The sequence below is a fragment of the Schistocerca serialis genome, chromosome 8 (genome assembly GCF_023864345.2).
Source record: "Schistocerca serialis cubense isolate TAMUIC-IGC-003099 chromosome 8, iqSchSeri2.2, whole genome shotgun sequence".
NCBI classification, from domain to species: Eukaryota; Metazoa; Arthropoda; class Insecta; order Orthoptera; family Acrididae; genus Schistocerca; species Schistocerca serialis.
In genome coordinates, this window is record NC_064645.1 from 281,310,991 (window position 1) to 281,329,483 (window position 18,493).

The 18,493-nt window shown below is 41.3% G+C and overlaps 1 protein-coding gene and 1 long non-coding RNA gene across 3 annotated transcripts in view; one reads left to right on the forward strand and one right to left on the reverse strand.

Moving 5' to 3' along the window:
• Positions 1-16,301, forward strand: part of LOC126416687 (uncharacterized) — a 30,794-nt gene extending 14,493 nt beyond the window's left edge. The window contains exon 3 of the long non-coding RNA XR_007575494.1: positions 16,047-16,301. This is a non-coding gene — a long non-coding RNA (uncharacterized LOC126416687). The remainder of the gene's footprint in view (positions 1-16,046) is intronic.
• The window catches only part of LOC126416686 (ribonuclease Oy), a 61,304-nt gene extending 44,082 nt beyond the window's left edge, over positions 1-17,222 (reverse strand). The window contains exons 1-3 of one of the 2 annotated variants that reach the window (XM_050084491.1): positions 17,010-17,222; positions 16,824-16,938; positions 16,013-16,162 (exon numbers count right to left, since the gene is read on the reverse strand). In XM_050084491.1, coding sequence (XP_049940448.1) covers positions 16,013-16,162; positions 16,824-16,879 — 206 coding nt within the window. In that variant the 5' untranslated portion in view covers positions 16,880-16,938; positions 17,010-17,222. Of the gene's footprint in view, positions 1-16,012; positions 16,163-16,823 lie in introns of both variants that reach the window. The other variant, XM_050084490.1, reaches the window with a different exon arrangement.
• Between the last annotated feature and the right edge of the window lie 1,271 nt (positions 17,223-18,493).

The window sequence follows — 18,493 nt, forward strand, 5'->3', positions numbered from 1 at the left end:
CACTACTCATCATCTTACTAATATGTTTTCTTGGCTTGGACTACCTGAGGCTCTTTGAGTGATAATGTTCCTGTCATTGTTTCTAGTGAGTTCAAGTGTTTTTGTTGTAGTAATGCCATTAAGCATATTACTGCAACCCCCTATTATCCTCAGCCCACCTTCTGAAAGGGTTAACAGGGATCTTAATGTCTTAAGCTTTAATCATTTATCAAGTGAAGGCTCAGATCGAGTGGGATATTTCTCTCCCTTAGATCAATTTTGCCTTTAATTCAGCATAGCATGAGGCCAGTAAGCTGGTTCCAGGGGCTCTTATGTTTACCTACCTCCTTAATTCTCCCCTTGCCAACCTGTGGAATATAAAGACCTTTTGCCTGAATGTATCACCCCTGACGTGGTTAAACAGAACTGGGATAGGGCTAGAAGGAATACTGACTTAGTCCATCACCATTGGGGGAGATGTTATAATCGAGGCAGACAACCGTTTCGAGGGAATGTGTGGGGTTAGGTTTTCGATCAGAACTATACCGTGGTCAGAGAACAGCATCGTGGAATTACTGGGAAAGTAGCTCCTCATTTTGTGGATCCTTGCTCCATTGATAAGATCATTAGTTCTGTCGACTCACGTGTTTGGAATCTGGCTACTGGTAGAACTTAAAAGGTTCATGTGAGTCAGGGAAACAGACTAATTAGCCTCTCCCCTTTTCCCTCCAAACCTAGAAGAGGGGGGGGGGGGCTTTTCGTTTGAGTGGGCAAGGTTGTCTTTCGGTTTGAGTGGGCGAGGTTGTCTTTTAGTTTGAGTGGGCGAGGTTGAGACGTGGGGCCTCACAGACTATTTTGCATGCCTTGATTCTGGGCATTATTCACTGGCACTTCTATTGGCAGTGCAGATCTATTGTTGCTGATTATCTCCTGCAGAGCGAGTCCTAAGGTAGCCCTTGAGCAGTGTTGGCAGGGCAGTAAGAGCCAGGCAGTGAGTGACAGCAGACTAGAGGGCATCACGGGCCGAGTTCCGGACATAGTGGGTCAATTGGCCATTAGCTCTGTTTATGTCAAGACTTGGTGTAATTGGTGAAGTTGGAGTTACGACATTTAATTGAGTACAGCATCCTGTCCGCACTCACTGATTTGTCCCACCTTGATACTCCATACCATGCAGTACTGGGTGCTGGGAGACAAACTGGATATTTCCAAGATTATCAAATATCTGCCGTATCGTGCATTAACGGCCAGTATTTTTCACACTACGCTACTGCCACCTCTATTACCTGTGCTTTGTGGCTTACTGAAATATTTGTTTGAGCATAATTACCTGAACTAAGCCTCTGTTATTTCTTATTATTTACATTTTTGATCAGTCAAATATTTGGCTGTTTATGTAATTGCGCATTTATTGGGGATTTCTGTGTACCACAGAGAGCTTCATTGTAGTGTGTTTGTGTTGGCTATATGCAGTGTGAAAGACTAAATTCAGTGGTTAACCTTAATCTTAGATTTTTCGATTGATACAGCTGTCAGCTTTTTTGTGCCTTAGTATACTCGGAAAGTGTTTTGGCGATAAGTGGTGAAAAAGTTTTACAGGTTAAATTGTTATCTTAAGCATTTTTAAGGATTTTGCCTTTAATATTTTGTTTGCCTTAACAAATTCCCTGTATTTAACATGTGTGTTAAATTCGTATCTGCATATCATGGAAAGAAGCATTGCTTGTAAGACCTAATTATTAAGTACTGCCTCATAGAGATAGTCTTGTCATATAATTTTCCTATGGTTCGTACAAGGTTCCTTGCCATGTGGTTTGGCTTATTCAGATATTATTCTCTGGCATTTATTGAGTTTTCCTGTGTCAAATTTTATTCAGCTATATGGTTTAAGAGACATTACTTTCACCACTACTATGCATTCTTGATATTTTGTAAATTTAGTTAAGAATAAATTTTTGAAATTTGGTGGCATATTAAGAGGCCTTATATTGACCATTTCTTGCAAAGGTGGCCATTATTATTTGCTTAATTTGTATGTTTGGCTTTTGTTTCACCTAAGTGGTGTTTGTTAACAGCCTTACATAATCTTCTGAGCTTCACGGCTGGTTTTCCTGTGGTTGGTGGCTGGAGGAGCTTGTAGCTGTTATGTTCAGTCTTGTTGTTTACTGGTTGCCTTTGAGGTGCGTTCACGATTGCCTCAGTGTCCTCGTTTGAGCAGCCTGCCACTAAATTTGAAGATAGTAGCGGCTGTATTAAAGTTCTGATCTATGGAAGCTTATTTAAACATACTCACAAACACCACTCTCACACAGCAGTCTCTGGCTACAGGTGGGGAACAGTGATGTGCTACTGATAAGCACGCAGGGGTGAGGTGGAGAAAGGTTAGAGCAGCTATGTGCAGTCGAGAGGTTAGATGGAGGGCAGATGAGAGGTTGGGGGAGGGGGAGGGGAGCAGAAAAAGAGGGAAGTAAAAAGACTGGATGTGATGGTGGAATGAGGGCTGTTTAGCATGATATATTGCAGGGAAAGTTCCCACCTGCGCAATTCAGAAAAGCTGGTGTTGGTGGGAAGGATACATATGGCACAGGCTGTGAAGCAGTCATTGAAGTGAAGGATGTCATTTCGGGCAGCGTGCTCAGCAGTTGGGTAGTCCACTTGTTTCTTGGGCACAGTTTGTTCGTGGCCATTCAAGCGGACAGACTGCTTGTTGGTTGTCATGCCCACATAGAATGCCGCACAGTGGTTGCAGCTGAGCTTGTAGATCACATGACTGGTTTCATGGGTACCCTGCCTTTGATGGGGTAGGTGATGTTTGTGACCGGACTGGAGTAGGTGGTGGTGGGAGCTTGTGTGGTACAGGTCTTGCATCCAGGTCTATTACAGGGATATGAGCCAAGCGGTAAGGGGTTGGGAGCAGGGGTTATGTAGGGATGGTCCAGTATATTTTGTAGGTTCAGTGGACGGCAGAATACTGCTGTGGGAGGGATGGGAATAATAATGGGCAGGACAACTCTCATTTCAGTGTATGATAAGAGGTTGCTGAAACCTTGGCAGAGAATGTAATTCAGTTGCTCCAGTACTGAGTTACGAGGCGAACACTCCTCTGTGGCCATACGGTGAGACTTTGGGAGCTTGTGGGTGTCTGGAAATACAATGCATGGGATATTTGTTTTTGTACAAGGTTGGGAGGATAATGTGGTCTGTGAAGGCTTCAGTGAGAGCCTCAATATATTTTGAGAGGGACCGCTCGTCACTGCAGATGCAACGACCATGGGTTGCTAGGCTCTATGGAAGGGTCTTTTTGGTATGGAACAGGTGGCAGCTGTCGAAGTGGAGGTATTGCTGGTGGTTAGTGGGTTTGATATGGACTGATGTAGCCATCTTCGAGGTGGAGGCTTGTTGGATTGACTAGGACCGGGCGAAATGAATGGGGGAGAAGGTTTTGAGGTTGTGGAGGAATGTGGATAGGGTGTCCTCACACTCAATCCAGATCGCAACGATATCATCAATGAATCTGAACCAGTGAGGGGTTTATGATTCTGGGCATTTAGGAAGGATTCCTCTAGATGGCCCATGAAAAGGTTGGCATAGAATGGTGCCATACCTCGGATTTGTTTGTAGGTAATGCCTTTAAAGGAGAAGTCATTGTGGGTGAAGATATAGATGGCCATGGCGACTGGGAAGGAGGTTGTTGGTTTGGAATACGTTGGGCGTTGGGAAGGGTAGTGTTCAATAGTAGTAAGGCCATGGGCATTAGGGACATTAGTGTAAAGGGAAGTGGCACCAATAGTGACGAGCAGGGCACTGTGTGGTAAAGGGGCAAGAACTGGTATCTTTTATATAGAAGGGTAGGTTCCAGGTAATATGTTGAAGATGTTGGTCTACAAGAGCAGAGATTCTCTCAGTGGGGGCACAGTAACCGGCCACAATGGGGCGTCCTGGGTGTTTGGGTTTATGGACTTTTGGAAGCATATAAAAGGTAGGAGTACGGGGAGTGGTAGGGGTGAGCAGAAGGATGGAATCAGAGGAGAGGTCTGGGATGGGCCTAAGGATTTGAGGAGTAACTGGAAATCCTGCTGGATTTCTGGAATGGGTCCATTGTTGCAAGGTTTGTAAGTCGATGGATCTGACAGTTGGTGGACTCCTTCTGCCAGATAACCCTTGCAGTTCAAAACAATAGTGGTGGAGCTTTTGTCCGCAGGTAGGATTATAAGTTCAGGATCAGTTTTTAGATGGTGGACTGTGGTTCTTTCTGTGGGTGTAAGGTTAGTTTGCATGTTGAGGAATTTGGGGAATGATGATGAGGCATGGTTCAAGATTAAGAAATTTTGGAAAGTTAACAGGGGATGATTTGGGGGCAATGAGCTGGATCATGGTTGGCTTGAGAAGTGAACGGGGTTAGGCAGGGTTCAACATTGGTCTTTGGTTAAGTCTGATTGATAGGGTTAGTGGCAAAAAAGTGTTTCCACTGTAGGGACCAGGAGAAGCAGAGAAGGTGCATGATTGAATTTGGGAGTGGGACAAAAGGTGAGCCCATATTTCCATAGGGCTGAGGCTTCTGGAGGAAAAGTTCATGACTGTGTTTCAGGTCTGGATTCTGTGTGGTGGTGGAAGGGAGTTTTGGAGGGTGGGGTAAATGTAGTAGGTCTGAAAGACGGGGTTTGTTAGCTACGAGGGGACATGGGGGAGGTTTGTTGTGGAGGTGACGGACAGTGGTACTCCAAGGTGGGAGTAGCAGGGTGGATAGTTTTTTGAGGTGGTGTTGTGCATATTGCTCTAGTTCCTGGAAGGCAAGAGTTTGAATCTTTGTTATGTGTTCCAGGAATTTGGGATTGCATAGCGGTAGAATGTTGCGGACAGGGAGTAGGTACTGCAAGGAGGTTTGGGCTTGGTTGATGTTGGTTTGCAGGACCATGTTGGTGAGGGCTTGGGATCGACAGAATGTGAACAGATGGAGGTCATTGTGGAAGGAGGGGCGGCAGCCAGAGATGAGTAATTTGATGGTAAGCCCATTCGGGGAGATTCCCCAAGCCAAGCAACAACACAGTAACAGTATGTGGGACTGGGTTCTGGCTAGGGATAAGGAAACTTCTATGTGTTAATACTGATGGTGGCAGCAAGGATCCATGGTGGTGGAAACAATGCAAAAAATTACGTAAATAACTTTGAATTACGTCCGAAAAAATTAGCAAGATTATACCTAAATACATAAAAACATCACAAGAAGGATGAAACAGATGCAGAGTGGGAAAACAAGATGAAATCTGAGTGAGTCGACAATAGCGAAAGGTGAAAATGCACTAAAATTGGTGTGAAGTCACAAGCAAATCAAAGGTAGCAGGTCTGAGGGTGGATAAGTGTGAAGAAGGGGACAGCAGATTGTGACTGGATGAGCTGAAATCAGTGGGTGTGAGCTGGGATAGAATGGAGGGGGGGGGGGGGGGGGGAGCGGTTCATAGGATGAGATACGAGATCGTGTGTCACTGGAAATATGCGGGAAATAACACGCGAAAATACGAGAGAGTGATAAATTTGATGATTAAGGATTAATGACATTGTTGGGAGTAATGTGGGATGTAAGACATTGGACCAACAATCAGCATGGTATTGTAGCCATCTATCACGTGCCAAACGATACAGAGTGGCTCGTAAGAAGAGCATGCAGTAAGGCGACGAGAGAAACACAGGTAAGAAGAGAAGAAGGATGGACATTGAGTACAGCGACACATTAGAAAATAGTAACAAAGGAAAACAGCACTGGCTTAGGATCGAAGAAAAACCGTCAGGTAAAAATAAAACAATGGAAAATCCAGGATGGATTGTAACAGTGTTATGAAAAGGAAAGTTGCTACTCACCATACAGCGGAGGTGCTGAGTCGCAGGTAGGCACAACTGCAGTCTGGCAACTGAAGCCACACTGCGGGCATCAGCACGCACAAATACGTGGGGTAACAAGGAGTCGGGGAAGGGGAAGGATAGGAGAGTGGGAATGTGGATCAGTAAAGTGCTGCTGGCATGCGCAGGGACGAGGTGGAGAGAGGGTAGGGCAGCTGTGTGTGTTCGGGAGGTTTGATGGAGGGCAGGGAAGAGGTGGAAGCTGGGGGGGGGGGGGAGGCGGAGGGTAGCGGTAAAGGAGAGAAGTTGGTTGGTTGGTTTTGGGGAAGGAGACCAAACAGCGAGGTCATCGGTCTCATCGGATTAGGGAAGGACGGGGAAGGAAGTCGGCCGTGCCCTTTGGAAGGAACCATCCCGGCATTTGCCTGGAGCGATTTAGGGAAATCACGGAAAACCTAAATCAGGATGGCCGGATGCGGGATTGAACCGTCGTCCTCCCGAATGCCAGTCCAGTGTCTAACCACTGCGCCACCTCGCTCGGTGGGAGAGAAGTAAAAAGACTGAGTACGATGGTGGGATGAGGGCTTTGTAGTGCTGGAATGGGGACAGGGAAGGGGCTGGATGGATGAGGACAGTGACTAACGAAGGTTGAGACCGTGAGGGTTACGGAAATGTAGGATGTATCGCAGGGACACCTCCCACTTGTGCAATTCAGAAAAGCTGGTGTTGGTGGGAAGGATCCATATCCACAGGCTGTGAAGCAGTCAATGAAATGTAGGGTGTCATGTTTGGCAGCATGTTCAGCAACAGGGTAGCCCACTTGTTTCTTGGCCACAGTTTGTCGATGGCCATTCATGCTGTCAGACAGCTTGTTCACTGTCAAGCCCAGACAGAATACAGCACAGTGGTTGCAGCTTAGCTTTTAGATCATATGACAGGTTTCACAGGTAGCCTTGCCTTTGAAGGTATAGCTGATGTTCATGTCTGGACTGGAGTAGGTGGTGGTGGTGGTGGTGGTGGTGGTGGTGGTGGGAGGATGTATGGGACAGGTCTTGCATCTAGGACTATTACAGGGGTATGAGCCATGAGGTAAGGGGTTGGGAGCAGGGGTTGTGTAGGGATGGACGGGTATATTGTGTAGGTTTGTTGGATGGCGGAATACCCCTGTTGGAGGAGTGGGAAGGATAGTGGGTAGGATATTTCTCATTTTAGGGCACAATGAGAGGTAGTCAAAACACTGGCAGAGAACATAATTCAGTTGCTCCAGTCCTGGGTTGCTCCTCTGTGGCCACATGGTGAGACTTTGGGAAGTAGTGGGAGACTGGAAAGATAAGACAGAGGAGATTTGTTTTTGTACATGGTTGGGAGGATAATTAGTCTGTGAAGGCTTCAGTGAGACCTTCGGTATATCTCGAGAGGGACCGCTTATCACTCCAGGTGCAACAATCACGGGTGGCTGGGCTGTATGCAAGGAATGCTCCTCTTGGTATGGAGTGGGTGGCAGCTGTCAAAGTGGAGGTACTGCTGGTGGTCAGGGGTTTAGGGTTCTGGGTGTTCAGGAAGGATTCCTCTAGATGGCCCATGAAGAGGTTGGTATAGGAGGGTGCCATGCAGGTGCCCATAGCTGTACCTTGGATTTGTGTGTAGGTAATGTCTTCAAAGGAGAAGTAATTGTAGGTGAAGATGTAAATGGTCTTGGCGACTAGGAAAGAGGTTGTTGGTTTGGAATCCATCGGGTGTTGGGATAGGTAGTGTTCAGTAGCGGTAAGACAATAGGCATTAGGGATGTTAGTGTAAAGAGAGGTGGCATCAATTGTGACGAGCAGGGCACCGTGTGGTAAAGAGACAGGAACTGTGGAGAGTTGGTGGAGGAAATGGTTGGTATCTTTTATATAGGAGGGTAGGTTCCTCCCAATGCCTTACCTCATAGCTCATATACCTATAATAGACCTGTTCCATACATCCTCCCACCACACCTCCACCAGTACAGTCACAAGCATCACCTATCCCATCAAAGGCAGGGCTACCTGTGAAAGCAGTCATCTAATCTAAAAGCTCAGCTGCAACCACTGTGCTGCATTCTATGTGGGTATGACGACCAACAAGCTGTCTGTCTGCATGAGTGGCCACTGACAAGCTGTGTTCAAGAAACAAGTGGACCACCCTATCGTTGAGCACGCTGCCTAACATGACATCCTTCATTTCGATGGCTGCTCCACAGCCTGTGCCATATGTATCCTTCCCACTAACACCAGCTTTTCTGAATTGTACAGGTGGGAACTTTCCCTGCAATATATCCTACATTCCCGTAACCATTCTCGCTTCTACCTTCATTAGTCAGTGTCCTCACCCACCCAGCCCCTTCCCTGTTCCCATTCCAGCACTACAGAGCCCTCATTCCACCATCACACACAGTCTTTTTACTTCTCTCCTTTTCCGCTACCTCCTCCCCCACCCCCTACCCCCACCCTTCACCTGCCCTCCATCTTACCTCCTGACTGCACATAGCTGCTCTACCCTCTCTCTACCTCATCCCTGCATCCTCCCCAGCAGCACTTCACTGCTCCCCACCCCTACCCTACTATCCCTGCCCCTCCCCTCCCCAGCCTCCTCCTTAACCCTACCCTGTCGTCACTCCCATCATGCACTGGGGCTGCTGCTCGTAGTGTGGTGACAGTTTCCAGAGACTGCAGTCGTGTGTGTGTGTGTGTGTGTGTGTGTGTGTGTGTGTGTGTGTGTGTGTGTCGTCTATATTTGAAGAAGCCCATACTGGCCAAAAGATTATTTGTGATAGTCTTTTTGTTGTGCCTATCTGCAACTCAGCATCTCCGCTATATGGTCAGTAGCAACTTTCCTTTTCATAATACTGTTACATTCCGTCTTGGATTTTCCATTGTTTGATTTTAATTTTATTTAAAGTTGTACATCTCCTTTGGAATATGCTTGTATTGCCAATGTTTTGAATTTCCGGTAGCCAAGATTTTTCTGGACTTGCTTAGGCACAAGGTACTGTCTTGATTATTATGTTAATGCAAATTATTCCAAATCATTTAATCATAATTACTGATTTGACCCTAAATTGGGATTGCAGTTGCCTTATGTGTGGACACCCTTAACCTATTTTGCTGGTTGGTACTTGATAAAATTTTCAGTTGATTTTATGCTGATTTTAGCAGAATGTTTGTCCTCTTATGTGTTAAGAGCGTGTTTGATTTAAATAATAATAATAAAAATAATAATAATAATTATTATTATTATTAGTTTTCCGAATGTACTTTGAAGGCCTTAAGTGACCTTTTCTTATATCTTTGCTGTTGCCCTTTGAACAGCTTCTGATTTGTAAGTAAAGAATCTTTTTTCTATTTTTAACTGTTTTATATTTATCCTGACAGTGTGTTTTGTGGTTTGTTGAGGTAAAACCATTTGTTAAGCCAATTATTGCTGTAAGCAACTAATTAGCCTTAAGCTGTTGCTCATAGTTGTGTGTTACCATTGTATTTATTTATTCATGCTATTATGTGGTGGTAAAATAAATGTAGCTACTCAAATGACAAATGATGCTCTTCTGTTTTTGCCCTTCTATGTTTGCCTTGCTCTACCCCATCCTGTGTTTTAGGGACTTCAGCATTGTGCCTCATTTGTAAATATTTTGTGTACTTCATGTGGAAAATATACTATAGAATGTAGTTAGTTACATGTTCCATAGATCACGTGAATGATTCTTTTATTGAAATGATATGGAACGAGTAAGTTTACAGGATCTGTGAATGTTATTAGTGTTAACAGTAATGAACATATTTTTTTATTCCTACTCCTGCAGCTACACTTAAAAAGTGCAGTTTTTTTAAATAAAATGTCGTCCATAGAATACAAAGAGTTGTCCTGGGGACATGATTTTAAGTTAGGTTGGAAACTTGCTTTTTTTACCTGTTAGATGTTTTATGGAATTGATTTGATAACAAAAAAAAATGTGTGCTTCATGTGAACTTCTTTCTGAGCCACTGACAGTTCTAATAATAGGTAATAAGGGTCGATTTTCCTCTAGGGTTGAGGTACTGAGATCACTATTCTCAAATTGTGATTGATAATTTATGATGAATTTAACTAGGTAATATCTTATTGTGATGGTGCAGTTAAAACGCCTAAATTGTTGAAGAGGTGTGTACAGGATGACCACAGGTGAACAACACATATTATTCTTACTGCTCAGTGCTTCTTAGTGATGAGTTACTCCAGAAAATTATTCCAGTGAGTGAACTGTTATGGGGGGGGGGGGGGGACCGGTGCCCCGAGGTTGCCTGTAAGATACTGCTTTACCTCATCGGCTTGTAGCAAACCAGAGTTTTTTGTTCATTGAGGCGTGTACCTTCCTCGCAGCACATGCAGTGAAGCCAAGGCCCCCACTCTCCAAAACAATGTTCCGACATTGTGCCTAACAACAGTCTCTGAAGTATGCTCAGAGTTTACAACAGAAGATGTAAGGCGGTGCTGGCCAGTCCTCAAGTTAGGAATCCTTGGGGTGCGAGTTGCCGTACCCGTACCCAATAATTTTTGGCGGAGCTCCTTTGGAAAAACACAACCTTTCTTTCTGTAAATTGTGGAACACACTGTCAGGACTGCACTGAGGCTTCTCCTGCTTGGTGGACCCTGCCGACAGCTGTGCTACTGACAGTGTGGCCCCCCAGCAGCACTGAAACATGCAAAGCCTCCCACCTGGCACTAAAGATGCCTACAGTAAGGTGGTGTCCCCTGGGTGGGCTTTCAGAAATGTTTCAATTATTCAACATGACATTTTTAGTCCGTTAAGTATGATTCAAACCACTTTTGCAAAAGGTATAAAATCCATGAAATTTGAGTCTTTCTATGAGCATAATGTGATTCACACAATCAAAACCTTGGAAATATCACAAAAATACCAACCGGCGATATTTATTATTTATAATATTTGATGAAATAATGTATAAATTGCTTTCAGGGGTGTGAGCACACATACTGGCATCCAAACTGTGATATGCTGAGCAAATGGTTTTTATTAAAATTTGAGACTGCTCTTGAGTAAATTACTTTTTGAAATACTTTGGGGGAAAAGTGTCAGTATAGAAATTGAGTGATGATTATTTAAGTATTTATTGTCATCTCTCTTATAAAGATGTTTAACAATTGCATATTTTATACTGTCTGGAAAAAGTCACTGTGCCAGTGATGCATTACATATTACGTCATTAAGAACATAACTTATTAATGCAGAAAAACTTTTCAGAATTCTGTTTGGAATTCCATCAACACTGCATGAGTTTTGTTTTTTTGAATGTTTTTAATTCTATTAATTTCAGGGAAGGATGTTGGTGTTAATTTGAATTGGCTTAAAGGTTTGTGGAATAACATTTTAAAAATATATTCTCTCGCTTCTCTAACTGAACCAATTAATAATATTTTTGCTGACTGTTAAAAATGCTTGCAACTTATGAAATATCTTTCACAAAATTTCCATTTAGTTTAATTGTTGTGGTACCTTGAGCATTGACTGGTTGTTCTCTTTCCCATTCCACAATGTCAATATAGTTTTTGATCTTATTATCTGCATTATTAATTTCTGTCAGAACACGCATTTTTAATGACTTTTTTAATGCAAGTAACGTTGGATCTTAATTTATTCTGGCCTCTACATAAATTTCTCTTTTTCTCTTACATGAAATTTTAATCCGTTTAGTTACCGCATTCACAATTTGCAGTACGTGTTCTTGTTGACAAAATGACTCCAAAGCTAAATATGTTGGTATGCAAATATATATTACAGTTACTGTATGTGAAGGTAAAGCAAATATCTGTAAGCAAGTGATTACATAATGCCACCACAAAGAAAACCAAACTACTCTATACCATAATATTGGGGTAAAATAATTTTCACCTCCAGAATATGAATAACACACCGTCATTGTTAGCCATACCTGCACTAGGCAGCAATTAATGCCCAACTGCCCTGAAATATTTGATAATTCTTCAAATAGTGAAACATGGTGCTTGCATTTTGGCTTTTCAAAACTCATGTATTAGGAATAAATATGACACTGTTCTTTATTTTCTGAGAAATCTGTGAAATATTCTCGGGTCCATGACTTCCTCTCCATTGCCATCAGTATGCATTACAAGTATGGAGTTAAGTACAGCTCTCTTCTCCCCACACCAAACAAATTATACAGTTCAGATGAAAATTATGAATATTCCTTGTGTGGTGTTTGGAATTGTAGGCTCACAAAGTTGCACTTAAAATATCTGCTATGAACAGACAGCCACAGATCTGTTTATTTCTCAGCCTGTTGATCATTCCACATTTTTCCAAGCCTATTGTTGACATCAGACTATCACCTAGCCATGAAATCGTAATGTCAGAAGCATATTTCCATTCCCAAGAGTCTCATGAGGCATACTTTATGAGAAATTCATCAAGGTCTCGAGAGCCTTGAGGCATGCCCTCGCATTTCTCATCTGTAATTACACGATTATAGTGATGCATTGCAAAACTGTGTTTTTCTATTACAAGTTGTCTGCCCCGATAGCTGAGTGCTCAGCATGATGGATTGCTGTCGTACGGGCCTGGCTGGATTGGGGATTTTCTGCACTCAGGGACTGGGTGTTGTGTTGTCTTCATCATCATTTCATCCCCATCCGGCACGCAGGTCGCCCGATGTGGCGTTGCATGTAATAAGACCTGCACCAAGGCGGCCGTACCTGCCCCATAAGGGGCCTCCCGGCCAAACGCTCATTTCATTTCCATTACAAGTTATTTTGTGCAAATTGAGTGTGCTCAGAAGACCATTGTACAGCAGGGGCCAACCGAATGAGGCAGTGTAGTTGTTAAGACACTGACCTCGTATGCAGGAGGATGGAGTTGGCTCTTTCCAGCCATCCCGATTTTTGGTTTTCTGTGGCATTTGAAGATGTGAGCCAAATGCTGGGATGGTTCCAATCATCTGTCCTTGTAACAAAGTGTAGATATTGTGTGCGCATGAGACCGCTAAACATGAAAGCTTTCAACGAATCTATGTGTGTGGGTTGGGGGGGGGGTTCTGTTTCAGAAGAGGGCTTTTTAGCTGAAAGCTAGCTTGTTAAGATGTCTTTTTTGTTGTGCCTGTCTGTGGTTGAACATCTCAACTATATGCTGAGTAACGATCTATCCTCTTCGTAATATTCTTATTAGTCCATCCTGGATTTTCCAAATCCTGTAGTGTTGTGAGCTGATCCCTGGATGAATAAATAAATAGGTTTAGGTAATTTTTGGAGACTAGAAGTTACAGTTGCAGTACCAGAACTAGAGGGGTGACATTTTATGAACATAACATGTTTATGAGCTTAATTTTACTTGTGTAATACAGTTTGTCTTTGCAGCCTTTCCATTCATTTTATGAATCTAACTCCATCCATACAAATGAGATACCATTCATGCAATATTATGTTAGTTTCCAAGGTTCTCACCCTTGGCGACCTTGAGTAGGACACAAAATATATCGACAGAATTGCATTCGTTGTTTACCTCTGACAGGATTTGATTTTTGATATAATACATGGCTTTTTTTGCAGAGAATTGTTGACAAGAAACAAATATAAAAGCAGTTAGAAAATAGTGCTGTGAAAAGGAGTCAGTATTCAATCATAGGTCAATTTCTCAGAAGTTTTTGGAAAGATTGGAATGCATATTCTGAAATTAGAGGCAAGTCTCATCCCTGTGATTTCAGACATTTGTTGGCAATGCATATTTAAACCTGACAGGACATTTCGCCTCTAAGTTATTTACTGTTGTTAGTGCAAATATATCCCATGGGTGGTTCTGTCAAGTAGACTCAAGATTTTATGTCTGTTAAAATATTATCATAGCCAGGAAGTTATTAGTTCTTATCATATAATGACTTTTGTAATATCCTCTGAAGCTGTATTTTTTTATCCTAAGTGTGTGTGTGTACATGAACAATATCAGTTTAAGCAAATCTGACTTTTTTTTTTTGTTTTGTTGCTTGTTAGCAGAAGTTTATAGTATTTGTTACCACTGTGTGACAGTATTTACTTAATTCTAATAACATTTTTATTTCAGTATGTCAGCTTGTGTGTTGCAACTTAACACCATTCACCTCGCATGTTTTTAGTAGTTTATTGAATAATAATACTCCAGATTGCTTTTGCTTTATTTTTTGAGTGTTTCATTTTTGTGTGCAGTCCATGGCTTTTATGACTGGCTTGAACCTTGTTCAGAGTTGTTATAGTGCAGTTTCACCTGTAGGCTTCTCTGAATTAGGCACACATTTCACTTCCTGGCCCAGTGTAGCCCTTCAATCCCACATATCAGTTACCCCGTTTCCCTACTTCTGTTTAATTTTACTTTGTGTGTTTTAGAGGAATAAGGGACTTAAAGTTCTAAAAGGATATATCAAGAAAGAGTTAAATTTTCATCAGTGATGTCTCCTCTGTAAATATCTTCAGAATTAAGTAATCTGTAAACTCTGTGACAGAGTCATTGTGTGTGTTTTTTTTATGCAGAATTTTTCTTAGTATGTTTTATTGTCAGCATTTGACCATCATGTACGAGTAAAGTGGTAAAGGTGCAGTTATGTCGAAAGCCAAACAATGCTTGTTCATAATTTTCTGTGGTTCATAAATGAAGTTAGCTGTAATATTGTTCTATTAGGTTAGAATTTTGGCAAAATCAGAAATAACATGTGGCTACACTGCACATCAATCTTATTATGGTGATCATATTTTTGTGTTCAACTTTGTTGACTTTACCATCTCACAAGCAAATTATCACATTCCAATCCAACCTAGGCCTTGGGCTATGTTACAGGGCAGTTTGTCAGCATATCTAGATCTATCACCAGGATCTAAAACCAGTATAATAAATTCACATTCTCTCTCCAAAGAAATAAGGTTTCTGCAGACTAACACTGAACATCAACAGATTGCCAACAATAGCATGCAACAAGAACTGCCAAATACCATAAGTACACTTTAGCCAATAAACCACATATTTTTTGCCCTTGCACCTAAATCTGTGAAGCTATTTTATCAGTCTCTATCAACACCCTTATGCACATTGAAAGAAATGCATGTAGTAAAATTTTGAAAATGTTGTCATACAGTGACGAGGAAACCTATAAAATGACAACTATGCACTCACTCACTCCCACCACTCAAACTGACCACACAATCGGAGAAAGAGTAAAAGGTGCTGTAAATGAGATCTGTTAGTACATGAAAATTGTCTCCCTAAAATCTTGAAACAAAAATGTTGGACAATTCACAAAACTTTAAAACTCTAACCATGTTCATTTGAATGTTACCTAAAGTAGAGGGCAGATCCATCAACAAATCTGCTGCGACCTGCTGGTCGGAAAATAAAGCACAGTCCAATAGTACAAGAAGTATATGAGTTCATATATGCAAACTTGTGGCACAGTATTCAAGGACCCAATAGACACAATATTTGCTTACCTGTAGGGGCTACGATATATAGCTACTCCCTCTTTTCATTTACTAGTTATACAATAGTGTGTCATTCTTTTTATCCATCTAGATGTATCTGTTCAGTTTAAGCAATTTCCAAATTATGTTGTGATAAGTATTACCTATTGCCATACCAGCATAATAATGTGGAAATCACAGATGGCCAACTGTACCAAAATATAAGCTGTACTGCAGTTGCCACAGATCAGTATGTGCTGTTATGAAAATAAGCAGCCCACTAATAATGGTGCAACACTGTCAAAATGTATGAATGAAAAAGAAGAGAATTGTGTTTGCTCAAAGCAGAATCATAGGGGGAAAAAAAGACTGCTGTTGTATTGCTTTTGGTCCTTACAAGAGCTATAAGCAGGGGTCTGTAGTATATTCCAAAATACTTCATGTAATACTGGTTCCTGGAAATAATGCACAAAATTATGGGAAATTTCCAAAGAAGGTATAGCAATTGCATTATGAGTGGGGGACACAAGCTAAGTAACTTACTGTTTCATAGCATGCATAAATAACTAAATTATATGTATTTGAACATATATGAAATATTTTTGTGAATCATATTTTGTTTTTATTTCAAAAACTAGGGTATTCTACCTGTTATGTATTGTACATTGTACAGTGAGACAGTATATAGGTATGGTTTGATTTTGTTTCAAGTGCTAAAATTTTATGTACAGAATGTTGTTATACTCACCATATCCCATGAATGGTCCAGATGTTCTTTACAGGTGGAAAACTGCAAGTATGCTGCTCTTCCTTTTCTTTCCACTGCAAACAGACAGTTACTGGCCAGTGCTGAGTAAATATAAGTACATCCCAGTCATGTTCCTTTGAGTTATTTGTGCTGTGAATCATGAAGTGTTTGTTAGTGTTTGTATATTGCAAGTGTAAAGAAGCGTAATTGCCATTTTATGTTCCTGAACGTCATCTCCTGTTAGTGCATTTGTATGAAAAACAAAAAAACAATTTGTGCGCACACAGAAGTTGTTTCGCAGTTTCATTTTTATTTTGGTTTGCCACTTACTGTTGCTCTGTCATTGCATTTTGGAGGTAAGTACGCAATTTGAAGTTGATCATTATATTTAAGAGAAATAAATTTAAAAGTAATAACAGCATTAGCTGTTTGCTTAAAGATTTATAAAAGACATTTATAGTTCTCTCAGTTGTGTGTACTTCCTGCTAATGATCTTGATTTTATTGTCATTTTTTATATAGTGAAGAAATGTCATGTAATCTTTTGGCACAATCAGGACTTAGTTAACAGGATTTCATTTCAGTAACTCTTATTAGGTGAAGCAACAAAAATATCATACCTGGTATAAACAAGTATTACATGCCTGTGAACCAAATAAAGTAAAAGACAAAGAGCAGTATGATAACTATGCGCCCAGAAATGTAGGTAGTTGGGCATTATTCCACTCAGAAGTGATAAATCGCCCAGGTAATTTTCTTGAGTTATTAAAAATATCGTGTTCCATATAAAGAAAATACGTTGCCGTACTTACGTGCACATTGCAGCAAAACTGATAATTAGTAGACCTATTACTTTAATCTTTGTCATTTTGTGTAGGAGCACACTTTCTCTGTCAGTTTGTATATTCCGAAAATGGTTTAGGTGTTCTGTGAAAAGACGACCGAAAATTTACGTGTACTTCAGGGAAATGGTAGATGTTTGACGTATGCTTTCTCACCAGGCACCGAGCGCTTGTGGTGCAGCGAAAAAAATTAGTTTTCTGCTTAACTATCTGTCATGGACCAAATGCACACGTCGTGGGATTAATTTTGTTCACTTCGGAATTGCGCCAACACGCACTCAGATAGGACAATAAAGTCGTTATCAGTTCTCACGTCTTGTCTCCCATACGCCGTGTGAGGGAACTACGCTCAAGGTCGTGTTCAACAGCTGACATTTAATGCGCGTACCAGCTGAGTCTGCGCTTCTTTGACGTTGTGGACTTCTGGTCACAGATTAAAGAAGATTTTACCACTAGAAAAAATTGCGAATTAGTTGCACTCGAAAATAAAATAAGTCTTATTGCTGCATATCTGTTATTGTCAAAGTATAAACATAATTATTTTATTGCAGTACCACACAATCGTGTCATACTCACTAACATGTTTTACTTAAGAAGGGGAAAGTGCATGGATGAACTGTTATATAAGGATATATCTCACCCTTTAGTCAACAGGTCTTCTTTTTCGTTATGTTACGCCAATGTTTGAAAACTGATTCCACGAATGAGTTACGTTAGCGAACTTTCAGCATTGCAGTGCGTCGGCAATCATAAGTATCGAAATAATTATGAAAAATCATTATATTTTATATTTCTTCCGAAGAAGGCGTGGTTACCCACGCTGAAACCTATGTAAACACCATTGTGCAATCGAGGCAGGTTTTTCGTAATTATTTAGTTACTCTTCACCGCAGTTCCGTACATTGATCTGTAACTCTGAGACAGCGGACGAAAAGTACATGTTCTGTGTTGAATTCTGACGCCGTTTAGGCATCCGGTATGAGTGTGAAGTTTTCTTTTACTTGCTCACATTTTTAAAATCGTTTCGCATGAGAGTCCAATGTGAGATTTCTCGCCTCGAAATGGCAAACAGAATTGTGTCCAGAATATGGAAAACGCTACGATTACAACAAGAAAATAAAGTTAAATGAGATAAAACTCGTCAGTCAATGACGCAGATGTCTCGTAAACTTGTAGGGTGGCCTAAATGGCCAACAGTTTTACCATTAATTTGCGACGAAATAAACACACATTAATCAGAGAATGTTTGTAATAAGAAGAAAAATCTACGGTCTGTGATCTTTCTATGGGATGCATTAAAAAACGATATGTCGACCACTGTTGAAGAAACTACAATAAAAAATAAAAAACCTGCCTACCCCAAGACTGGTTGGAACACGACAGTGCTGTAATTGGCATGGCTCTGTTGAAGATGGCAAGCCGGCTTTCCTCCTACCAATAATTTAATATGGACCCCGAACCAAGGTGCACCTCGACGTTGTTCACATTAACATTTTCAGATATTAAAGAAGTGATAAGAGATCGATAAAAATAGTAGGACTGACCTGGGATCGAACCCGATATCTTTAAATCTGTAGTCTGTCACTTAGCCTGGCAGACTTTTTTTTCTCTAAATATCGTTCTGGTCGTTTTCGGGTCAA